This window comes from Orcinus orca, chromosome 7, assembly GCF_937001465.1.
Source record: "Orcinus orca chromosome 7, mOrcOrc1.1, whole genome shotgun sequence".
Classification (NCBI taxonomy): domain Eukaryota; kingdom Metazoa; phylum Chordata; class Mammalia; order Artiodactyla; family Delphinidae; genus Orcinus; species Orcinus orca.
In genome coordinates this window covers 28,949,254-28,976,280 of record NC_064565.1, presented here as the reverse complement: position 1 = coordinate 28,976,280, position 27,027 = coordinate 28,949,254, and the positions used below count along the sequence as shown (strand labels likewise).

Genomic DNA, 27,027 nt, shown 5'->3' with positions numbered 1-27,027 from the left:
TTATAGTATTAATAGCTATCTGTTCAGCAAAGATTTATACTCCCTTTCCTCCACAGGAACTGCTTCCTCCATAACACTGTTGCTAAGAAGCGACTGGCCATCCAGAAACTACATTTCCTACTCTGCTGTCTTGCACTGAGCTGGAGAAGTGCAACCAAATTTTATCCGATGGAATATATAGATAGTAGAGATATACGCAACTTCCAATCTGGTCCATAAAAACCTCCACAGGACGAGCTGGATATCACCCTCCAGAGAGACTTGATTATGTTTAAGCGGTAGGGCCTCCATCAAGCTGTGTCCATGGTTGACTTCGTGAAGCAGAAACTACCCCTTCCTTTATGGGAGTGAAAAATTAGTTTCTAACCTATGATAGGAAGCCACTGTGACTGGGGGGTTTTACCTGATACAGGAACTAATTTTACTTATAGGATACATCTTCTTCTAAAAGCCACAGAGGCTAACATTTTTTGAATTGGTTCAACTTAGGACCTTTAAAATAAACACCATCCCATGGGGTCAGTGGCCCCTCTGGGGTCTGTTACTGTTACTAGGCCAGTTCTTCACCCTCTGCCTCATTATAAAGGACTGATACTACTCAGCCAGAAAAAAAGAACGAAATAATGCCATTTGCAGCAACGTGGATGCAACTAGAGATTATCATGCTAAGTGAAGTCAGTCAGACAGAGAAAGACAAATACCATCTGGAATCTAAAATATGGCACAAATGAACCTATCTATGAAACAGAAACAGACTCACAGACATAGAGAACAGACTTGTGGTTGGTTGCCAAGGGGGAAGGGTGTGAGGGAGGGAAGGTCTGGGAGTTTGGGATGAGCAGATGTAAACTAATATATAGGAAGGATAAACAACAAGGTCCTACTGTGTAGCATGAGGAACTATAGGCAATATCCTGTGATAAACCATAATGGAAAAGAATATTAAAAAAAAGAACGTCTACTATGTGCATAACCGAGTCACTTTGCTGACAGCAGAGACTGGCACAGTATTATAAGTCTACTATACTTCAACAACAAAAAAGAAACATTAAAAAATAAAAAAGGACTGATAGGAGGCCAGGCTCGTTCCCTCTGCTCCCCTGGGTCAGCCTCATGTGATGTCCAGCTTGGCCAACATGCCTTATCCCGTGTGTCAAGCTATGGCATACGGAGAGATACTTAAAGACTAAATTGTTTTGTGGGAACCAACACAGGGAAGCCACATACCTCCATGGCCACAAGTCTGTGAGCACTCTGTCCAAGCCGTCCACCCCGAGAGCTGACAGTTGACCACGCATTCCACCAGGCAGTGAAGGCTCATCCTCTGGGGCTTCTCCAAGTTATGCTGCAGATGGGAGGGAAATGTGATTGTACTGGAGAATTCACAGCAACATCCAATCAAATCACTATCCTTTTATGGGATAATAATCTTTATTCTATGAGAATAACCTTTCTACATTTTTGTGGGGAAAAATATCCTGGCTCGTAGAAACTGATGGCAAGCCTAGAAAATGATGGTCCTTACTTCACGAAATAGAAACTTGTCAGCCCCAATTTTTTTTTTGATAAAATCCTCAACTTTAGAAGTAGATTGGCAGTTAAGGTACTGGGAAAGCAGGCAGTTATGTGACACAGAGATCTGTCCTGTCACTCAGCCAGCAAGGAACCAGGAGGATGCCTCACTGTTAAATCTAGGCTCCTTGCCCTCTAGATGGGCCAACAGTACATAGAGAGCTCAAATTAATAGCTACCTAGGCTAAAATAATAAATAGAAAAAGAATAAAACTCAAATCTACAAACCATCTAAAGTTTGTAAAAAAGACCAATTAGCTAAAAACAATCACGGTCTTAATCAAGGGAAAAGTTGATGATACTGTTTCTTTTCCTCTTATCCTCTCTGAAATCCACATCTAGGCAAAATTACACATTTTCTAATGGCCAAGGTAGAAGAGGTCTTAGTGAAAGAATAAATCATCCAAGAAACACAGAAAGAATAATAAAAAAAATTCTGTTTTAGGAATCACACACTGTGTGATCGGGGAAAATGCTAACACTCAATACAAGTTAAATATTAGCAATGTCCACACTGAGATAAAATTAATGATTATAGCATGATTACTTGCTAAGTGGGCAAAATAGAAATGACCACATGGGATCTAGGACCCATTTGAGATATATAGGTATTCTAGTTAGGTTAATTTGGGACTTTAACGTTCTTTAAATATTTGCTGGATATATGGGAATTTAGAAAGCAGAGAAACTGATTTTTCTATTAATGAATAGTTTATATCGCTCTTTGTATCAAAAGGAAAGATTTATTATGTACACTAAATGTAAGATTTTCACTTATTTGGAGTTGTTGTAGATTGGTGATTTATTTGTCTTGAAGCAGACAACATCTTGAGAGGGAGATGAAATTAAACAAAATGTTAAAATAAATCACTGACACTTGGTAGACGGAACTCTGCCCTGTATTAGCCAGTCTCAGCATTTCATTAAATGGGATGTTCAATTTCAGATGGTCTAGTCTCAGGGCTGGTGTTGGTCCATGGTGATACTGTTGGTTTAAAGAGATGTTAAGGCAGTACTTAACAAGGCTGAATCAGGATCGGTGAGGAGGGTTTTGTTCTGATTTTAATTTCCACTTGTGGACTCTTCTTACTTAAGGAGAAATGGGACAACTTTTATTTTGCTGGTTTCCGTGGAAACCTGAGCTAACTGGCCCCACCTATTTCCAATTATTCCAAAGACTGTTTTAGTGATTCTTATAATGGGACAGCATACGGTCATCTTTATTTCTATTAAACTGCCCCCATCGTGCGTTTCACTTATACGTTGGGAAGGAAACGCCAACTTTCTTGGAACAGGTTTGATTATGGTTTTTGTCCAAACTCCACATATTTTGTCATTGGGGAAAAAAGGGAGCAATAAAATTACAAAAATTCAAAAGCCACTAATTTGAAACTTGGTAGGCAGGCATTTTGACTTACCTTGCAAAGAAAAATGCAACTGCGCTAATTACCTAGCAATCATTTGCTCAGCAAATTAGCGAAGTATTCTAGTAGCAAGTGTCAGTATTCATCTTATATGCAAGGAACAGTGTTTCCTATTTAGGCAAATGAATCACCCGCCCGATACAAAGAGTCATATTTAAATATGAGAGTCACCTGATGTCAATAGTTTGTTGGCAAATAAGTTCTTTAAAATAATGGAAAAAACTATATTTTTAATGAATCCATTTCCCCAATGCAAAATGACCTTTCCTGGTCATTTTAACTAAGTTCAAACTAGTGAGATATAACTGTATGGTACTAGTACCTCTACTCTAACTGAACCTAAGCTGTGATGAGAAGAAATCAGACTGTCATTTATATCAAGCATTGTGGAGGTTGCAGACCAATATTCAAAAAAATAAACAAACAAACAAAGCCATGGGTGCGGGATACAAGTATACACAACTCACCTGCTCGCACTGGTCCACACTAACAGGCTTGCCATCACTGCGCACACAGCTCAGAAGGCGGGTCCTGACGCCTTGCCCACAGGTCGCATTTTCACTCAGCTGGCACGTGCTCCACTCTACAGGCACAGGGTCACCACACTGAGTTTCAAAGTTATGACCATGTGAGCAAAATACAACACACCTTTGATTCTCTGCATTGGTGGAGGAGAGTGTGCACAGAATCCTGAAACCACTTGCAAGTGGCTTCTACAAGCATCCTGCAATTCTTTTATTGAAAAACAATCAATCAGATCGCCAGATAACAAAGTGAGCTACCTTCCTAAGTTTGGTTTCTTGAGGTCAAAAGCCAAGTAATTTTTAGAAACCATCTCATAGTTGGCTGAGGTAGGAAAAGAGAAACACTAAACACAAGGGCAAGGAAAACCAGTTTGGAATCATCTATTTGCTGGGGATAACTGAGAGAGGAAAACAACAACAACAACAACAACCAGAAATGATGCTAGTCTTTGATGTAAACCTGAAGATGTTTTCAAGGGATAAACATAATTTTCTAAATCATTTGGTATATTTGGTACATTGGAGCCAAGAGAGATACCCCAGAAGGGAAAGGGGGCAAGATACATGCACTATTTCAGGAACTCTCATTTTAAGAAAATTATTCTCTCATGAGAGAAGCTTTTGTCAGTTTGGCTAATTGTATTACAAACTGGACACCAGGAGTTAGAATAAACCATCCCATGACTAATTCTTTTAAAAAAATCTTATTTTGTTGTTGTGGGTAGAAAAAAAAAAAGATCCTAGATCATATACAGTAAGAACCTATCTAAGGAGATTTTTCATATTTGGTAGATGATCTAAGAGTTTAATAGGAAGAGCAAAGCCATATATAGTAAAATCAGCATTTTAAAGACATGCTCTTCCAGTAAAAGGAAATTTTACTGTATTTCTCAAAAATTATTATGAAAACTAATGATCTGAAGGACCTTTAACTAAAGAAAAAGGGAACATACGCCAGGTCAATGTTTACCTATAAAGACAATCAGACAGCCCCATAGAATTCCCTAGGAGGTTCTCTACACGAGAAATCTCGGTAGTGCCGCTGTGTCCTCAGTGGGGAATTAGTTTCAGGAAAAGGCTATTGCTTTGCCTCTGCAGGCATGCGGCCATTTGGTCATCAGTACTGAATTCTATGCTGAGACAACCGCTTCCACATTTCGTGGCATTCTGTGTGTCTGCCGCTACAGGGAATGGCAGGGAGCAGATCAGTGAGACTACACAGTCCTTTGGTATCAGACACTGAGCCCTGTGGTGCCCAAGAGAAACCCGAGCTGTGTCTGAATGAGGCTGTGGTGATTTTCAGTGCCTCTAAAACATCCCTATCCAGTCAGGTCCCCCATTCATCCTTCGTGAGCCCCATAGAGCAACTACATCACAAGCTTGAATTTCTTGAAATGACAAAAGCCATGGGCCAGCTCCATTCTATGACAGCTTGGTTCCTTGCTTCGTGGTTTTCAACCGTACCTGTTAGATTGTACTGGAACTGGAAGCAATTTTCGTTGAGGAGGCAGGGCCGCACCTGTGAGTCTTCAGCGCACGTCCTTGAGCTCAGTGACGGCCTCAGCAGATGGCGGGTTCTTCTCTGCGTTGTGTGTGGATCACACGACTGTGAAAATCAAAGAGCAGGCAGAGTCAGAAAGGACCCCGTGTTTGTTGATAAATTCTACGTGCTTATCTGTATACACGGAGACACACGTACGGCAGCCACAGGGTAGACACTGTTGAGAGTATGAAACAGAATATTTAGAAAATAAAACCATTATGGGATTCAATGTAAATAGTTTTGGGGGTTTTCACCTGACAGCTCTTTCTTGTTCTACATTACGATGAAGGCTACATTTCTATCTCCCATGTATAGTTAGGCACATGAGACTATTTTCATCCATTAAACACTCTCTATTCTAAAATTCGTCTGCCAAGTAGCAAGAGACGCATGCATTTTGATGTTTCAACGAATGAAGAAAAGGAAGATAATGTCCCTTGTGCCCTCAGAGAGTCTAGCCCAATAGAAATAATCACACAGAACATTTTAATGAGAAAATCATTTTAAAAAAACAGAGAGAGGGAATTATGAAATCAATATTGCCGATGTACCAAAACTTTTCTCTTATTTGGGAGGACCTCTGATCCACAGAAGATGAGCCACTGCATGCTGTTGCCATTTCAGCAAAATAAATGTACAAATATGAACTTCAAAGATCTCCTGCAAAAATCAAACTCTACCCAGGGGTCTCACATGTCCTCTTATAGCCTCAACTCATATGACATTCTTGAGCCAGGTAAAGCTACCTGCTACCTGTCATCCATCTGCTCTACTCACAGAGGACCTTCAGAAGTTCCCCCCTACTGGAATAATCTCCTTTCACGTGTCCTAAATCCTATACTTCTTCTTCTTTAGAACACTAACCAAGGCTTCATCGTTGACAGTCTTTCTCTTAAGAGTGACAGATCCTTCTCTTCCTTCCTAAGCAACCCATGCTGAAGAGCACAGGCTTTGATTCTAAACATATACATATATGTTCCACCTGCCCTTATGTGATCATTCTTTGTTTCTTTATTACTCTGTCTCCTTTTCTTTATAAACTCTTTGAAGGCATGATGGATCATGATTTCTACTTCCCATATCACTCCCTGAAAATCTTGGTATACATTTTACCCACAGTGGTTGTTCAATAAACACCATTAAATATGGTCATGACAACGTAATTCCAGACCCAGAAACCTCGGGCACACAGATGTTTAAGCCACAGGAAAAAGAAAAGTCTCTGAAGTGATGTCATCAAATCATCATTTCCATATTTGGGATGTTTTGTTTATTTTTTTATTCCTTTACCTTTTCAGATATTGTAGCAAGAACAACCTGTAAACTTAATCTTGGCTGTTAATCAAAATGATAATGTTGGATGGCACTGAAATATGCAGAAAAATGCCACAAAAGTCTCTTCTAATTTTAAATGTTTAGAGCCATTGAAACACATTTACTATCCATGTGGCTTTATAGTTGAATCGTCTGTCAATACTTTTAAAGTCATTTTATGTTTTAATTGTATCAGATTGTCTCTAGATGATCAAGAAGAGCCATTGAAATCAGGTAATTATTCTGCATTATCTGAAAAGGAATCCCATGCTAAATGCTTACAAATAATTTCTTATTAGTTCACCAATTTGTTCTCATGGGAAGGAATAATAACTTAAATGATTTACCAATGAAAGAAAATGAAAGTATCTTAAAAGATACTCCTGATTAGCGTTCCACTACTTTTCTACCTTATTAAAATCAATTAATGTTTGAACCAAAGGAGCATGTGTAAGGATTATGAACCTGTTTAGCCTAAACCATCAAATAAAGCAAAAGAGAAAATAACACACACACACACATGAACACACAATTGAAATTACTACGTAACCTTGAACAATTCACTTATATATTCTGTATCTTAGTTCTTCATCTAGACCTGGGTGAGAAAGGGGTTTGAAGACAGGGGCATAATTTGATAGTCTTTAAGAATACCTTCCCTCAGACCTCATATGCGTATCAGTCTCTAGTCCGCTGGATATGCTTTTAAGATGATACCCTCTCTCTGCCTGTCATTCATAGCCATGTAGACTTTAATTATCACTTTCTAGAAATTAATATATTGAAAACCAACACTGCAGCTAACTGTCTTACTAACGCTATCCATAGAAACAGGCAAAGAAGAGGTGCAGATGACTGAAATCCACAAACACAATCCAACCTAATCTCAGGTGATATTTGTACATTCCACCTTTTAAAATTGCCCTAGTGCTGCTAACAAGTCATAGATTGACTTGGTGGGTCTCCTCACTCCTTTCTCTTCATTAGCTATTTATTGGAAGTTCATAAGATAATGAATAGGTCACTAGGGAGATGAGGGTGGGCTAAGAAAAAAAGAATGACAGAGGAGGCTTACACCCAGATGATTTCTTTATTGGATCAAGACTCTTCAGATATAAACTGGGATCTTTTCTCCCCTACAGTATTTATACAAAGACATACTGTCAACTTCCTGAATAGAGAAGTGAGAAACTGATGTGTTGATAACTAACTGAAAGTCAACTTTGGACCAGTCTCATTATAAAGGACAAAGTTATATAGCGAAAGGTTATTTGCTAGGGAAGGAGATGACCAATAAGAACCAGTAGAATCTGGTACATAAGCCCTTTTATGAGACTAGATTTTTGAACTCTGAAAACCAGCACTTACCTTAAAGTTCAATCCTTCATTACGACATTGTGCCTTCACACCTTTTGTTCTCTCTAGCAACAAGGCCTTTACCCCTGGACCTGACCTAAATATTCGTATTCATCTGTCAAAATTAAATCAGATATTCCCTCTGAGAGCCTCCACTGACTTCCCTGTACTCTTATAAATGGAATCACCACGTGTAGTAAACATTTCCACTGCACTAGTATTGATATGTGTGTATTCCTTCCCATGGGCTATTTGGAGAGCATGTGTCTCAATTTTCTTGGACACTGAGAGCCTTGTCCTGTGTCTGACATACAGCATATAAATAATAAATATTTGGTGGTGTAGGATACTTTGGTTCTTTCTGGGCGATAAGACCGGATTTTTGTAAGCTGCCATTAGCAGACAAAAGGTCAACCCTCGACTATGATCACACTGTCTAAATATAAGGGTTCCCCATAGGTCTGTATGTCTGATAAAATGAGAATATAATATTTTCTCTCCTTCCCATACTTTTTCTATAAAATCCAAATGGTATTTCCCAGAATTACAGTCTATCATTAAACTAATAAATTATATCAGTAAATGAGTTTTTAATTTACCCATATAAAATAACAGACAATTTAGATGATTTATCTTCAATAAATCCAACTAAGAATGTATAATTTGATACTTTTCTCACAACACTGAACTATTAACAATGACAGTTTAATAAAACCTGGCATAAATCCAGGTACCTGTGACTTGAAGTCGCTCTGTAAATTTCTTGTCTTGAGATAAGCATGACTCCCTAAGGCCTGGCCTTGTCAGCGCCCATCAGATATTGAAACCCAAGGCCTTTACTCTGTTACAGGGTATCTCTGATAATTCTGAGAGTGTCTCTCCCTCATTTAGCCAATTAGCCCTATTGTCAGTCAGTAGTTCTGCTTTCTGTCTTTCATGAGGCAAAAAATAAAAAAATAAAAAAAAAAACCATTGCGATGCTTTGTAAGGAAATTTTTGAATGAAACTAAACCCTGATTCTCAAAGGTTGATAAGAGAAAACCTCTAGGATAGAAAAATTGCCTGAAGAATGTTACTCATGCCTCTCTTGTTTAAAATATTTCTCAGAGATTCTGAGAAACCCATTACAGGCATGAAAAATAAACGTTCTTTGTCTATCATAATGCAACAAAGAGAGCAAAGTCAAAACCATACAGACTATATGCTCAGTAAAATGAAGTGACAAGTTGTCTCCACAAACCTCAAACTATGAACAGGTGGGGACCAATGACTGAAGTTACGGAACTGTGTGAAATCAGCATCCAGCAGGAGAAAGAAGAAGGTAAAAATGGGGCATCTGACATACCCAAGAATACCAAACTGGAAGACTAAACCTGGGAGTAGGAGATTTTTACATTCTCCAAAAGCAGGTGACTACAAGGGATCCGTGGAGAGATCAGTAGGTGATTATCAGTTTGAGCAAAGCTTCTCCTTACAGTAGTACTTCCACAAGTAAATGAGAAAGGATGAAAGAACTGGAAGGTTGCCATTTTGTGTTTCCTAAATGATAAAGAGTTTAGGCTTTGACCATCGATGATAGCCAAGCACATAAAAAGGGATAACCACACCTCGCGTGCCTCCCGAAAAAGAGCACATCTTCTGTGGAGGAGTCTTGCCCAAGACCCGAATCTGATTAACTCTCTGCATCCAACTTCCAATTTATGGGAAATTCCAGGACAGATGAACATGTTAAACTTCACCACGGGGATGCAATTTAAGAGACAGACTGGGAAATTCAATAGAAAAGGTGACCTGTTTCCTTACCAATAAATTGCTGGAAGAAAAAAAAGAAAGAAATGGAAGAAGCTAGATTGAAAGAGATTTAAAGACATACATAAAAACAAGCTTGAACTTAATGGCTAGCCCACACAGATTACAGATCTAAAGAAAAAGTAAGAAAAAAGATTATCATAGAAGTCTGTGCAGAGTTGCCTTTTGAGGGAAGTGAGGAGGTTATAAGCTATGAAGCTTTTTGTACGTCACTGGCAAGTTTCTATCTCCTAACCTGGGTGGCTACTTCAAGAGTGTTTACCTGATCATTAAACTGTACAATTTGTTTTACATGGTTTTCTGTATTTGTGTTAAAATTAATATTTTAAAACATTTAAAAAAGTTATCTCTCCTATCATCCTTGGAAAATTTAGGTTTCTTTTCATTATGGGATTTGATAGTCTCCTGATAGCAGTCTTTCCCGAAGTATGTCGTTTTCTACAGTGTGTTAACAGGCGCCGAGACACAAGAGTTTCACAGTCAAACGCATTTAGGAAATATTGAGCTAAATAGTGCTAAACAAGGATCTTTGTAATAGATCTTTACTATGTTTTTACAGAGTCTTCTATTAAGGCATCAAAATCTGTTTTCTCCTTTCTTCCAGGGCACGGGAGTAGACCATATATCCCAGCCTTCCTTGCAGGTGGGTGTGACCAGCTAACTGAGTTCTGACCAATGAGAGGTAAGTAGGAGGCTATGTGTGACACCCCACCTCTCACCCTAAAACCTCCCACATGCTTTCCTCTGTGCTCTTCACCTTCTCCAGGGATCTGGAACGGTGATAACTGGAATGGCTTTGAAAGCCAAGCTTGAAGATGGCAGACGCTCCATTAGCCTGGATCCCAGGATGACAGTGTGGGGCAGAGTGTCCTATCCCTACCATGAAATCCCACCTAGGACTGTTTGCTGGGAGATAAATAAAATTTTATTCCATTTCAACAGTTACAATTTGGGGTTGTTTTTGCAAGTAATCTATTATTATACTATATATTGTGATTCTCTCAGAGTCTCAAACTTTTATGTATCCATTTAGCATTCCACATAACACATTTTGGGAAGCATGGACTTGCAGATTTTAAGATATAAATGAACAGGAAATTCTTCATAAATTACAAATTTCTTAATTTATTATCTATATGAATCAATTGCTCTCCTTAAGAACTCTTCTAGTAAGGTTTCCTTTCACTATTTTTTTTTTTTTGGCCATGCCATGCAGCTGTGGGATCTTAGTTCCCTGACCAGGGATTGAAGCCGGGCCCTCGGCAGTGAAAGTGCAGAGTCCTAACCACTGGACCCCCAGGGAATTCCCTCCATTTACTTTAAACAAATAGTTTTTGAGAAAACATTAAATGCAAGGCACTGTACCAATGAATAAAACATCATCTCAGGGAGGATTTTCCTTTTATGCTTTGGATTTCCAAGAGATCATGCCTTGTCTCCCCCATAGATTTACATTTTAGAAGAACATTTTAAGGGTTTAGAAGGAAATACAGTTTTTTCATCTTCCCTATAAAACAAAGGTGTTTACTAAATTTGCCTCTGAGGAAGTTAAGTTTAGTTTACTAATTTGTGTCTGTTGTAAGGTAAGGTAGCAGGTGAGATTGATCTAGGTCATCTGAAGACGTGGTTTTTGCAAACTTCAAGTTATGACAAATTAGTGGGTTGTGAACACACTTTTAGTAACTAATAATTTTATAGGGCTTACTACGTGCTGGTCACTGTTCTAAGTTCTCTAACTCATTTCATCCTCATAACAGCCTTGTAAGGTAGATATATTATTTTCCCCATTTTACTGATAGCACAGAATAGTTTAGTAATTTCATCAATATCACACAGCTAGAAAAGGGAAAAGCCAAGATTTCAACACCATCAGTCCAATACTACAGTCCATGTGGACTATGTTCTCAGTTTAGTGAGTAAAAATCAGCACTTTAAAAACTGATAGAGCATAGCATGGAATATGTCTGTCATATATTCAGGGTGAGAATTATTTCATGAAACTGTTATTTCTGAGATATATATATATATATACATGTATGTGTATATATACACACACACACACACACACACACACACACACACACACATACATATATATACATATCTCCAGAAGTAAGTGATGACGTATGTGATCATTTGTGATATAAAATGTATTTCTTACAGTGTGTCATGGTCAAAAATGTTTAAAAGCCACCAATCTAATAAAAAATGCTTATCAAAAGAACTTTTCCATTAGACTGTCATGATCATTGTTGCAAAACTGCTTTTTCCATTATGTAGGTATGTGGTTTTTATTTTCTAAGTATAAACTATTACTCTATTTAAGAGGTAGATGTTCATCCTATTTTTCATTCTACAGTATTTCTATCAGAAAACCTCTTTTATTCTTTAAATACCAGGATTAATTTCAGGATAGAACAATTATTAAGTTTTTATCTATAAAACCCACATTTAGGCTTCCCTGGTGGCGCAGTGGTTGAGAGTCCGCCTGCCGATGCAGGGGACACGGGTTCGTGCCCCGGTCCGGGAGGATCCCACGTGCCCCGGAGCGGCTGGGCCCGTGAGCCATGGCCACTGAGCCTGCACATCCGGAGCCTGTGCTCCGCAACGGGAGAGGCCACAACAGTGACAGGCCCGCGTACCGCAAAAAAAAAAAAAAAAAACTCAGAAAAAAACAAAAATCAAACAAAACTCAGAAACCACTGTTCCCCATTTAGGCATGAGCTAATACACAGTGATCTTAGCCCTAAGGGGGTTCTCCCACAGTAAGGCACAAAGAACATTCCAGCACCTGTGATTTCACTCCTCTCATCTAACGATCTGGGCATTCTCTTAACCTTAGCCAACCTCTTCGGCAGATACACCCAGTACTAGAGTAGTGGTTCTCCAAATGTAGTCCCAGTACCATACCAGCTGCATCAACATCACCTGAGCACTTGTTATAAAGGCAAATTATGGATCCCATTCCAGACCCACTGAATCAAAAACTCTGGGTGGGGGAACCCCCAGCAACACCAGGGGTGGGGTTCAGCAACCTGTGTTTTAAGAAGCCCTCCAGGTGATTCTGATATACTCTGTAGTTTGAAAGCCACTGTCTTTGAACCACTGTTTGAACTTTCTATGTACGATAACAAACTCCTAATTTTCCATACCCCAGCATCTTCCTCTAGTCTTTCCTATCTTTTTCAATGGCAACTCCAGCCATCCAGAGGCTCGGGTCAAAAACTCCGGAGTCAGCTTTGATTCTTATTTACCTTACACCTTGCAACCATACCCTGAGTAGATCCTTTCAGCTCTAACTTCAAAGTAAAATCCATGATCCAGCTGCTTCTCATCCCCTGCACCAATCCTACCCTGGTCAAAGTCACCATCACCTTTCACTTAGATTATAACAATAAGCTCCTATCTGATTCTGCCCTTCCCATTCGATGATTATGTTGAACTACGGCACCGGAATTATCCTTTTAAAATAATGCAAGTTAGATCGTAACTCCTCTCTGCCACACTGTTCAGTGGTTTCCCAACTTAGCCTGAAAACCAAGTCCTTTCCTCGGGCCTACAAAGTCCTGCCCAGTCTGGCGCAGCACTGCGTGTGAATGCTCACGGCGTTCTATGCTCCCTGTACGTGGCTTCATAAACCACTTCCTAGTTGTTCCTGGACAGCTGCAAGCACTCTTTGTCTCAGGGCTTTTGTTCTTGCTGTTCCCTCTGCCTGCAATGCTCTTCCTCCCACACCTGCATGATTTGCCCCCTTACTTCTTTCAGGTTCCTGCACAAATGTTCTGCTACTTGAGAGGCTTTCTTTGAGCAGGCTATATAAAAACATCAGTAACTCTTCCATATCACTTTGTTTCCCTATAGATTTTTTCTTCTCCATATCACTTACTACTACCTGATATGCTATATACTAAGTTGGTGTTTCCTGATGTGTTTTGTTTGTTTTTAATTATCTCTCTCCCCTGTATCAGAACGTAAGCTCTGTGAGGCCTGGAACTCCTAGAGGAAAACATAGGCAGAACACTCTTTGACATAAATTGCAGTAATATTTTTTGGATCCATCTCCTTAAATAAAGGAAATAAAAACGAAAATAAACAAATGGGACCTGATTAAACTTAAAAGCTTTTGCACAGCAGAGGAAACTATTGACAAAAATGAAAAGACAACCTACTGAATGGGAGAAGATATTTGCAAATGATATGACCAATAAGGCATTAATATTCAACATATGTAAACAGCTCATACAATTTAACATCAAAAAAACAAACAAAAAAAACAATTAAAAAATGGGCAGAAGAACTGAATAGACATTTTGCCACAGAGGAAATGCAGATGGCCAACAGGCCTATGAAAAGATGCTCAACATGACTAATCATCATGGAAATGCAAATCAAAACCACAAGATATTCTCATTGATTACTGATATTTCCAGTACCTGGAATATGCCCAGGCCCATGAAAAATACTCAATAAATAGATTTTCACAAACAGTGTATTAGTGAGTGACAACCCACACCTTGCAAGGGCACTCTGGCCTTCTCATTGGCTCAAACAGAAAAAGCATTTATCACTTGGTCTCTCCAGGACTTTGGGATATGCAATGAGTCAGATGAGATTAATGAATGTAAGCATTCTGAGTTTGGGAAATTTTGGATTTTGCAAGTGCAGGGTACTCTTATTATTACTGTAGTTTGCACAGGTCAAAAGATAGCATACAACAAAGGAATATTTACTATGACGTCATAGCAAACATGATCAGAAATTAAAATACTGTAAACTAAAATTACTGGTCAATCAGAAGGGCCACAGGTTAAATTCCTGGGTTCTACAATGATTGGCTCTGTTTCTTCTGATACTTTACCCTAGATGTGAGGGGTCCAAAAAGATATGCAAACCTATGTATAGCAGAATAGCCTCTTAGAGCTTCTGCTTGTCTTTCGAGAGATTAAATGGATAATAACAATAGAGACTGAGACTATATTCTGGATGTGGCCCTATCCCCCAAATAATAGCAAAAGGCAACATTTATAGTATGAAGACATACCTAGCATTGTGTGGTGAACATTCCGTGAGATTATCTCCTTAAAGCCCTTCAACCTCCCAAAGATCTAGGTGTATTTTGAAGATCCTTGTTTTTACAGATGATAACACTGAAGGTCAAAGAATAAAACAACTTTATAGTAGGTGCTCCAATCAGGATTTATATCTGGCAGGGCCCTTTGTCCCTCAGTATCTTCAACTGTTCTGCTTGAAAAGTAGCAGTATTTGTGGACCATGTTGAGGTGGGGACAGTGGCTAAAACAAGGCATCACAGTTTCACTGTGATTACTGTGGTTATACGATATGTGGTTGTTGTGACTGCCATGTATTTTAACCTGGAAAACATTTAGTATGGACAATGGTAATGAGAGATGGAAAGGAGAGAGAGAACAGACACGAGGAACTATGGCTTATAAACCAACCAAAAAGCCAGGCAAATCACAGACTGAAGAATGGGAGAGTCAAGCTAAGGTTAGGACAACAAATAAGGCTTCCTGCCTGCCTTTGAGAAGCCTCCGGTTCATGAAAGATGTTCCCAGTCTAGAGGCTGGCTCGTCAGATTTAGGGAGTTAATTGGAAGGAGTACCAGACACGTGTCTTAGTATAATGGGACTGACAAGAGCAGGGGCAGAAGCTACGATATCATCAAGATGATATAATGTTCCCGGTAAGGCTTTGCCGGACAATTGCAAAGAGGAAGTTAGGATGACACATAAATATCAGGAGATTTTTGCTTAGCTAAGATGTTTGGGTAAAAATTTTATAATGGTCAGGGACAACCCCACATAGTTCTTTCGGCTGGTATTTTATGACACCAAGGAGTTGTGAAGGTACATATTTATAACCCAATCAGAGGCCTTGGAACAGATGAGTGATGTATGGCATATCCAATCAGAGAATCCTACTGTCACCTATTTATATTATTGCTGGGGCTTGGGAATGAAGAAAGGAGAATGGCCTAAACACAAGCCAAAATACTTTCAAAGTCATGAAAGAGGAAGAAAGATGGAAGAGACTTAAATATGCTTAGTGAATGCAGTATGGTTTGGAGCCTGTAATGAAAGGAATGTAAATGCTACAGAGGGCATTATTTTGACCATTGAGAACATGGGAATATGGCCTACAGTTAGCTATAAGTATTGTGTCAATATGGCCTACAGTTAGCTGTAAGTATTGTGTCAATATGGCCTACAGATTAGCTATACGTATTGTGTCAATAGTCAAGAATTCCTTGACTATTCTGTGATTATGTTAGAAAATATCCTTGTACTTAGGAAATGCATAATGAATTAACAATATTATGGTGTAAAGGGGCATGATGGCTTCCTCATATGCTTAAATGGTTCAGAAGTAATAATAGGATGTGTATGTACGTACACATATACCATTATGTTTTCATGTGTGTGTGTGTAGGGGAGCAGAGAGAGTTAATAAAGCTTAGGTGGCTAACTTAAAGATTGAGGTTATGAAGTTTTTATAAATTTGAAATATTTCTAAATAATTTTTGTTCAGTAAGAGAGCTATACATGACACCGGCACACCAATGTTCAGGAGACACTAATGAACGTCATAGATGAAGCTCAATTCATAGCCATCTCTTTGGCACCCAGACGATCCTAGGTGGCAACTCCTACTTGAATTGAGGGCAGATAAACTCGTAATCTCAATCTCAATCACTCTCCCTCTCCTTGCTTTCCTTCTCTCCTTCTCCTTCTTCCTTTTTAAAAAATTTCCCATGTGATGCTTACCTCTCTTTCTTTACTCTAAACTCCAACCATTCAAGGACCAAATAAAAAGACAAGCCAGACTAAGCAATAAACTGCACTGGGGCTCCTGGCCTATAATGGGCCCCAGGATGCCATCTGGAATGAGAATCCCAGGATAAAAGGTTTGGTCTCTGTCAGCAGTGTAGGAGTGCCGGACCCCTCTTTCGACCCCAGAAAGACTGAATGAAAGTCAATTCTGTGATATTTTTGTGCCCCATTCCCTTTCCAGTCCCCACCATAAACCAAAGAAAAGGGGTCCATCACTGCATCAACAGAATGTGTCAGGGATCTCATTCTCCACTTTTGCCTTTCCTCTCCCACCGAAGAGTACTGGGCCCCTTTCCTCTCAGAAGTATCTTATCCTCTGGTAGCCAAAGTCATTTGATCTGCTAGAGGAAGAAGTGTTATCAAGTTCTGTACACGGGGCTAACGACATAGAGGGCGCCCGCACGGCACTCTGATCTGGGTTCATTCTTCCTAGTCATACCATTGCTCTAGGCTCTCACTCACACTGAATCTTTTCTTCCTTTTCTCCCCTCCTTCCCCATCACTCCTCTCCTCTCCTTTGCCTAACTAAACCTTACCCATCTCTGAGGTTTCCTAAGAATGTTCTCTCCCTGGAAAACTTCGCTGATCCTCCCAGAGGTTAGGAAATGTGCCAACATATGCTCTCATCACACCCTTCGCTTTTTCCCTATTAACAGCTTCTACTCTGTTGAAATGGATTAGGAATTTTCTGCATTCCCCATTAGACTGGAGGTTCCATGAGGACACGGAATCTTCACTGCCACAGCCCCAGTGCTTAATATAGCATTTATCACAGAGGAGGCACTTAATATTGGTATTCACATAATACTTACAATTTATTTTTGTACTTATATGCTAGACACTGTGCTAAATGATTTACACATATCAGTCACCACTCTAACTTCTGAGATGTGCACTACGATTCCAACTGTTTAACTTCCTGAGGTTAAATAACTTGCCTGAAATGCCAGTACTAAGAAGGGAAACAAGGAGGAAAGAAAATACAGTGCATTGGGGATGCTTCTAAGGCTCAGACTTATTTCCCACAATTGTTATTCAGCATTGCTCTGTACCTAATGCTTGCCTCTCAACATGGAAATGAGGATCTCAAAAATAGACATGCAACCAAATTGCATTTTATCTGGGCACCTCCTGGAATGGGGGAAAAATCTGCAGGAGGAGACTATGGTCTCCATAAAATCTGTAATTATAAACTAATTTTAAGGTTAAAAACGCCCACAGTATTTCTACCTGCAAGTACTATTATTTTTCTCTATTACTACCATGTAGCGAATATAGTATTTTAAAACTTAAAAAAAAAAAACCCTGCAAATATGAAAACCTAAGGAATACTAATAGGATATGATGAATCTAATATAGTCAAACACATTACATCCTTCTTTAAGAAACCATAGTTCACTTGAAATTATTCATAGGGAGTTTTCAAGGTAATATGTATATTGTGACCAAAATGGAAAGGAAGTTAAGACTTGGAGAGGAACACATAAATTTTAAAAAGCTGAAGTGTGTACAAAAATCAGCAAGAGAGCTCTCTGTCCATTAAGACCCGTCAGACATAACCATTTTACGGAGAGGTTCCCTGGCAATCAATGCTGTAGTGCACCATGAGAGAAATTATTTTTTTTCCCATGTAACCAACCTGGGGGATTGAAACGATGCAAAGGAGGACCTGTAGGATAACCCTCTGGTTCTATAAACACATGTTTAAAATTCAAAGTGAAAACCTGGCCTTTTCTTCTTGGACATGAAACATACATTTGGGATGGAACAGAAATCACAAGTAAAATGGAATACGGATCACAAACCTGAGTTCAAAACCATTAATACATAGCAGTTTCACAGGAAAGTTAATAAAAGCCATCATAATAATGACATATCATTGACAGTGAAGACAGATCTCACATAGATCAAAGAGGAATTGAGTCATTTCAGAAAATTATATTTTATAGTTCACTATTTAAAAAAGTTGAAATAGTTGCTCTTTTCATACTTTTTGAAGAAAACTTTGTACCTACTTTCAGAAAGCTATGAGCAGGGCTTCCCTGGTGGCGCAGTGGTTGAGAATCTGCCTGCCAATGCAGGGGACACGGGTTCGAGCCCTGGTCTGGGAAGATCCCACATGCCGTGGAGCAACTAGGCCCGTGAGCCTCAGCTACTGAGCCTGCGCGTCTGTGCTCCACAACAAGAGAGGCCGCAATAGTGAGAGGCCCGCGCACTGCGATGAAGAGTGGCCCCCGCTTGCCACAACTGGAGAAAGCCCTCACACAGAAACGAAGACCCAACACAGCCATAAATAAATAAATAAATAATTAAAAAGAAAAAAGAAAGCTATGAGCAATTACAAATATTTATTATAAGTGAATTTGGGCTCTGCCTCTGATGTTTTTGAACATTACTAATGCTTTTAAATATTACTAATTTTTGATGTACTTGTAATGCCAATAAAATCATATTTGATACTCCAGAAAGCAGTTATTATACATACTTTTACAGACTAGTAAACAGAGCTTCAAAGAGTGTCAGCAGCCTGTCAAAGTGACACAACATAAAAAGCAGAACAGAAATCAGAATCTCAATGTCCCCTCTTTGCTGTCTTCCTGAATGTCAAGAACTGCATCAAGTACTTTTTGTTCAAATTTGCTAACACCAACATATTCATTTATTAAACAAATTATTTTCATCCAGTACTATCTTTATATGTCTGCTTTATGAACAATGTTTTACCAATATTCCTTCAATACCAAGAAGACTAATATTATTATTCTAACAGTGGCTAATTAGTCTTCATTTCCCCGTTTTAAATTACATGGGTGACTAAAATCCTCCAAGTATACTTCAATGATCTGGATGCTCCTATATCAAAACTGTCCTATAAAGAAAGAGATTTTTCAGAACCTATGTTAGCACATGGTGATTATGAAGCAGGCACTGGCAGAAGTCAATTTCCTTAAAAACCTGAAGTCATTGCCTCCATAAATAAATAAATGTCATTTTCCTGTGTCTTTGTTTCTTCACTCATTGATTTACCCTATGTGTAATTCACAATGAAGTCAAGACAGTGAAATGAGATCAGATTGAGAGTACTGTGAAGAACAAAAAGCATTCTACAAATACAAAGTAGTGCTGTCCGCACTGCAACTGGGGGGGCACTCAAGTGAGGGGGGAGCTCATTCTGGGCTGTGCCGAGAGACAGCAGTTCAGCAAAGCATCATCTAAATGAAAGCCAAGAGCTAGCAACTTCCAACTCATCACCAATTACCTGAAGGTTGGAGCCACTCAATCAAGTGCCAACAGAAACAAACTGAAAACTGGTGGAGCACAAAACAGATGGCAGTCAGACAGACCCTGGAATGTGAGTTAGTGAGCATGAGAAGGGCTGATGTCCGTTGAAGCAGCGTCTTTGGGGAGGGTAGACGCACATGTGTGGTGTGGCACTAACAGCCCCATTGCAAGGAATCTCTCTACTCCCTATTGCCACAGACTCAGAAATAAGTAATTTTTTTTTAACATCTTTATTGGAGTATAATTTCTTTACAATGGGGTGTTTCTGATTTATAACAAAGTGAATCAGTTACACATATACATATGTTCCCATATCTCTTCCCTCTTGCGTCTCCCTCCCTCCCACACTCCCTATCCCACCCCTCTAGGTGGTCAAAAACTACCTAGCTGATCTCCCTGTGCTACGTGGCTGCTTCCCACTAGCTATCTATTTTACGTTTGGTAGTGTATATATGTCCATGCCTCTCTCTCACTTTGTCACAGCTTACGCTTCCCCCTCCCCATATCCTCAAGTCCATGCTCTAGTAGGTCTGTGTCTTTATTCCCGTCTTACCCCTAGGTTCTTCATGACCTATTTTTTTTTTTTTCTTCTTAGATTCCATATGTATGTGTTAGCATACAGTAACTGAAACCATTTCCACTAAGATCAGGAACAAGACAAGGTTGCCCACTCTCACCACTCTTATTCAACATAGTTTTGGAAGTTTTAGCCACAGCAATCAGAGAAGAAAAAGAAATAAAAGGAATCCAAATCGGAAAAGAAGAAGTAAAGCTGTCACTGTTTGCAGGTGACATGATACTATACATAGAGGATCCTAAAGATGCTACCAGAAAACTACTAGAGCTAATCAATGAATTTGGTAAAGTAGCAGGATACAAAATTAATGCACAGAAATCTCTGGCGTCCTTATACACTAGTGATGAAAAATCTGAAAGTGAAATTAAGAAAACACTCCCACTTACCACTGCAACAAAAAGAATAAAATATCTAGGAATAAACCTACCTAAGGAGACAAAAGGCCTGTATGCAGAAAATTATAAGACACTGATGAAAGAAATTAAAGATGATACAAATTGATGGAGAGATATACCATGTTCTTGGATTGGAAAAATCAACACTGTGAAAATGACTCTACTACCCAAAGCAATCTACAGATTCAATGCAATCCCTATCAAACTACCACTGGCATTTTTCACAGAACTAGAACAAAAAATTTCACAATTTGTATGGAAACACAAAAGACCCCGAATAGCCAAAGCAATCTTGAGAACAAAAAACGGAGCTAGGGGAATCAGGCTCCCTGACTTCAGACTATACTATAAAGCTACAGTCATCAAGATAGTATGGTACTGGCACAAAAACAGAAACATAGATCAATGGAACAGGACAGAAAGCCCAGAGATAAACCCACGCACATATGGTCACCTTATCTTTGATAAAGGAGGCAAGAATATACAGTGGAGAAAAGACAGCCTCTTCAGTAAGTGGTGCTGGGAAAACTGGACACTTACATTTAAAAGTATGAAATTAGAACACTCCCTAACACCATACAAAAAAATAAACTCAAAATGGATTAAAGACCTAAATGTAAGGCCAGACACTATCAAACTCTTAGAGGAAAACATAGGCAGAAAACTCTATGACATAAATCACAGCAAGATACTTTTTGACCCACCTCCTAGAGAAATGGAAATAAAAACAGAAAGAAATAAGCAATACTTTTAAAGGATAATTTGAAGTGTATTCTGTCAAGAAGACTGGTGTGCTCTCTTAGCCTGGAGGCCCAATGCAACCAGAAAGAGGCAAAGGAAAGCAACAGAGGTAAACGTGTGAGGGAGCAGATCACTGCAAGTTTGGAAACTCAAGCACGTTAATGGAGGCACAGTTTCAGAGCATTCTACTGAATAGACATGATGAATTTTCATAAGAATAGAAGAGCTTACCATAGTTATGAACAAATAGGTCAAGTTGAAAGAACACAGATGCTGGCTTTTGAATTAGGCTCAATTTCAAATTCGGACTCTGCAACCTCAGGTATTATGAGTATAATTATTTATTCTACTTCTGTATCTTTCACTTTCGTCCCTAATAAAAGAAAGCTATATTATGAGTATTAAATGATATAATGCACACCAAATGCCTAGCACAGAGAAACACTTTTTTTTCGCCCTTATTTACAGGAGTGGTTCCAAGGATATAACTGAAATCAGTGGTCTATATTGTTTCCAAAGCTGAATGCCCATTTACTTCTGATGTGTCCTAAATTCTAATAAAATTGATGGCGTCCAGAGGAGACAAAATGTGTCTGCATTGGTTCCCATATGATAATGTGGGGGGGGGGGGCGGGAAGAAGGAGGAGGAGGGAGGAGAAGAAGAAAGGGGAGAAGAGAGAGCACAAAGGAAGCTTAAAGGCATTGGAAAATGGTTACCCCCCTGTGACTACAAGCCTACAGGGAATTCCCGAGTCTTCCAAGAAGGATGGCTTTGTAGGGAAAGGGCAAAAGGATACCTGAGTGATTGACCCAGCTGTGAACAGGGAGTCACTCCATATGCTTCTGGTGGATTCTTTCCTGTTATATATTAAACCCTCTACCGTCTGTTAAAAAGTAAAGCTTTATAAAAGCATTCGAAATGAATTTCTTTGAGCTAGATGTTTGCCGATCTAGCTCATATGAGAAGGGAGAAGAAAAAAAACAAGAGAAAAATCTCTAAGGTTTTCTTTGGAGAGTTGCAAATCATTGAATTATGAATTACACAGGTATTTACAAGCTTGGCCTACGTAGAGTATAGTAATCTATAAATGCTGTGCAAGTGATTTATGGCACAACTGTTCTAACACATTAACAATAGCAGAAAATATATTTAATTTGTTCTCAGGGAGGCACATTTACATTATTCACAACAAGCCATTTACAGGGAAATGTGCAACCCTTAAACTAAAGTGAATGCATCTCTAGTGGGTTTTGAACAGTAATAACTGTCTAATAAATGCTTGTAACCTGACTTACTGTACAGCCAATGTAAATGTTCACTAGCTATCCTGTAAGCACTTTATTCTCTGAATTAGCAAACAGCTGTGGGACGCATGGCAGAATCTGTAATCTGACGAAGTTCTCTGAGTACTGAATGATAAAGAACCTACTCTCCTTGCTGAGATTTTGCTAAAGTGTGCAAAAGAAAACAGTGTTTTATTCCTGATCCTATATTCTAGATTTGTCAGATGTAGCAGAATGATATATTTCAAGATTCTGAAGATCTCTAAGCATATGTGGCAACTGTCTGAAAATGTACCACCTGGCAGACTACTATGGCATTGGACTAATTTGCATTCTACTGCACCAAGACAAAAAAGCTGTCATAAAATTTATCCTGTTTTTATAGCTCCCATATATCTTACTTTTTCAAAGTTGTGCTGAGAGTTACTCTTAAACTACCCCTAACATTAGGTACTTCCAATATACTAATCTCCATTCTACCAAATTTCAAAACCACACAACACATTACCTCATACTCATGATTTTGGAACCTGGACTACCAGAAATACTAATTTCAAACGTTTTTTAACTTTTTGTGTGTGTGAAATACCATATAACAGCTTAAATATTTATGAAAGCAACAAACGTTGTAATTCTTATATTCTATTGTTTCTATGGCAATGCACGTTCTGTAGCATCTCTGAAACTTATACATGCTCATCTTGCTTTTATGATTATTACCTCACTTTAAACCTTTATAAATAATATCAAATATATAGTAATGGGGGAGTAAATGTACTGATCAAAAACACTGTTACTGGACCATAGAAAATACCACACAGTGCTGCCAATTGTGAAGAGAAATAAAGAAGAAGGTTCTTTTAAAAACTAAAAATAGAAGTACCATATGATCCAGCAATCCCACTCCTGGGCATATATCCAGAGAAAACCATAGTTCAAAAAGATACATGCACCCCTATGTTCATAGCAGCATTATTCACAATAGCCAAGACATGGAAGCACCCTAATTTTCCATTGACAGATGAGTGGATAAAGAAGATGTGGTACATATATACAATGGAATATTACTCAGCCATAAGAAAGGATGGAATAATGCCATTTGCAGCAACATGGATGGACCTAGAGATTATCATACTAAGAGAAGTGAGTCAGGCAGAGAAAGACATATATCATAGGATATCACTCATATGTGAAATCTAATTTAAAAAAAGATACAAATAAACTTATTTACAGAACAGAAACAGACTTACAGATATTGAAAACAAACTTATGGTTACCAAAGGTGAAACATGGGTGGGGAGGGATAAATCAGGAGCTTTGGATTAACACACACACAACATTGTATACAAGATAGATAACCAACAAGGACCTACTATCTAACACAGGGAACTCTACTCACTATTCTGTGATAACCTGTATGAGAAAAGAATCTGAAAAAGAATGAACGAATCTTTATGTATAACTGAATCATTTTGCTGTACACCTGAAACTAACACAACGTTGGAAATCAACTATATTCCAATTACATTTAAAAAGAAGAAAAAAAAAGAAAAAAAAAGAAGAAAGAGGAAGAGGAATAATATGAAGAGGAAAAGGAAAGGAAGGAAGAGAAGGGGAAAGAAGAAGGGGGAGGGGAGAAGTCAGAAGAGGAGGAACAAGATGAAAAGGGGGATGGGAAGGGAAGGGGAGAGAACAAAGAGAGAAGGAAGAAAAGAAGAAAAATAAAAGAAGCTATACATGTTAGAAACTCATAGCACAACTCTAACATTAACTCAATTTGTGTGCACTTTGACTAATGTGATTGAAGTCAGTTAATTTTATTTCAATGTAAGATAAGTACAAGTTGAGATACAGCTAGGAACTGTGTGATACCTGATCAGAGTCTGTTTAACGATGAGGATAAGATTTTGGTTTCAGGAGCATTACCTGCTCATCTGAGCAATCAGAAAATGATGTCGGAACACAGCTAAATGACGTGCCATTAAAGGAATATTTTTAATGGAAGTCTTTAAGAAGTGTGCAGTTTTCAAAACATACTAATTCTATATGCTGGCAATTTAAAAATAATTCCTTAATTTGCCATGCAAAACCTTTGTTCCCTGTTCCCATTTAGATGAATCCCTGCAGTTTGTTAATAGCTACACCGTACTTGAGGTAAGACGCATTCTGCCCTGTCCATGGAGGATGCTGTATCATACGGTATGTATTCTTGCTTTTTGCCCGTGTTTGATGACTTTATCATCTTTCTCAGCTTCTTGGGTTTACAATGATCTCATGACCCCACAATAAGATTTAAAGGCTGAAATATATTTGACTATTTTGTATTGCTCTCTGTTTTTGCCACTTGTACCGTTATTCAATACTTAATAATTTGAACTTAAATATTAAATAGACATCTAATATAACCTTCCCCTAAAGGAGTCTGTAATAAATTACATTATTTTAAGAAGTTTTGTGTGACTAATACATCATTCATGATGCATCTATACCTATGTTCATTACCGTGTGTGTAAATGTGTGTATGTGTATTTTTTAAATCAGATTCCTCATAAAGGACAATCAGCAAAAAGGGATATTAGCTTATATATAAAAGATCGTTCATTCTGATCAAAGTGAAAGTTGAGTTCTCCCAAACCAAGCCAATAGAGTAAATATTTACTTAAATTGCTCTGGATCAATATTTGAAAAAGTTTTAAGCTACACTGATTTGGAAATATACAAACAAGACAACAAAAGTGTTAGGAATCAGAAAGGTTTTTTTTTTTTTTTTTTTTTTTTTTTTGCGGTACACGGGCCTCTCACTGTTGTGGCCTCTCCCGTTGAGGAGCACAGGCTCCAGATGCCCAGGCTCAGCAGCCATGGCTCACAGGCCCAGCCAATCCACAGCATGTGGGATATTCCCAGACCGGGGCACGAACCCGCGTCCCCTGCATCGGCAGGCAGGCTCTCAACCACTGTGCCACCAGGGAAGCCCAGAAAGTATTTTTATGTATTATACAAACAAGACAACAAAAGTGTTAGGAATCAGAAAGCATTTTTATGTATTACATCACTCTCAGCCTTTTGAGAATGTGTGTGTCTCTTGGTTTTTAGGATGTGTCTCCTTTAGGGCTGCTTAGTTGGCCATATGCTATATATATGATATAAAGCATGCCAAGACTTATGAAATGCTCCACAACAATCTTCTCATACTACTTTCCATGAGAAGATATGAACAGACTGCCAAATAAAAGGAGCAGGTGTGACATTTTCATATCTTTTCATATCTCCTTTTAATTAAATATTGTCATTTGGAATAGATAAAGCAGTATAGGAAATGCATCAAAGAGGAGGATTTAGGTTTTGGAGACCATGATATAGACTATGGTGATGAAATATAAGGAAAGGAGTCCATCTCATGAAGACTGGAAAGACTGTGTTTTCTACAGAAAAAACAGTGCTTTTAGCACTAGTGATTCTAGCATAGGAATGACATATAAGGTCAATTTTTGAAAATTAATGAACAGCAATCAACAATGGGAAAGTGAAAATAGCAATTTCATTTATAGTACTGAATAACATCAAAAATACAAAAACAGAAGCAATAAGTTAACATATGCAAGACGTCTATATTGAAATCTATAAAACATTGCTGAAAGGAACTAAAGAAGACCTTAAAATGGAGAGATATACCAGATATTAATCCTCTCCAAATTGATCTACAGATTCCATGCAATAGCAATCAAAAGCACAGCAGCGTTGCTGGAAGAAACTGCTGATTCAATTTTAAAATTTATATGGAAATGCAAGAGACACAGTAGGTATGACACTCTTGAAAATTTTAAAAATGGAAGATTTTACTTACCAGATTTTAATTCTTACTTTAAATCTATAGTAATTAAGACTGTGATATTGGTGTGTGGATACACAGATCAATGAGATAGAATAGACAGTCTAGAAATAGAAACATACATAACTGTCCACTTGATGGTATACAAAGAGAGGAAAAGAAGATCTCTTCAACAACTGATGCTGGAGAAATGTATGGACGAGGGGAGCATTCATTCTACAGTATATACTCTTGGTGCACTATTTAGATTACTTTGCATATTTTTAATAGTTCTGAGTACCCTTTGTCTCTGTTTCTGCATGCTTGGCTGCTAAGGACTTATAACCGAGACTCTCAGATGATTGCACTTGGACACTTATCCTACCTTTCTGAAACCTTAAGGAGAATCAAAAGTGCCTATAAGATTTAATACTCAACCCAAAAAGGCATCTTATAGTGGATGAATGACTAGTAGCAGGATACATGAACCTAGTTCTTTTGTCTCAAGAAGGGAAAACTCTGTAGTGTAATTATGCTCCAGATCTGC

At 38.5% G+C, this 27,027-nt stretch overlaps 1 protein-coding gene across 1 annotated transcript in view; it reads right to left on the bottom strand.

Annotated features, from left to right (window-relative positions):
• Nucleotides 1–27,027, bottom strand: part of THSD7B (thrombospondin type 1 domain containing 7B) — a 909,478-nt gene that overhangs the window by 45,408 nt on the left and 837,043 nt on the right. Inside the window, exons 18-20 of the mRNA XM_049711955.1 lie at nt 4,985–5,126; nt 3,464–3,579; nt 1,228–1,345 (exon numbers count right to left, since the gene is read on the bottom strand). Of these exons, the coding sequence (XP_049567912.1) occupies nt 1,228–1,345; nt 3,464–3,579; nt 4,985–5,126 (376 nt within the window). The remainder of the gene's footprint in view (nt 1–1,227; nt 1,346–3,463; nt 3,580–4,984; nt 5,127–27,027) is intronic.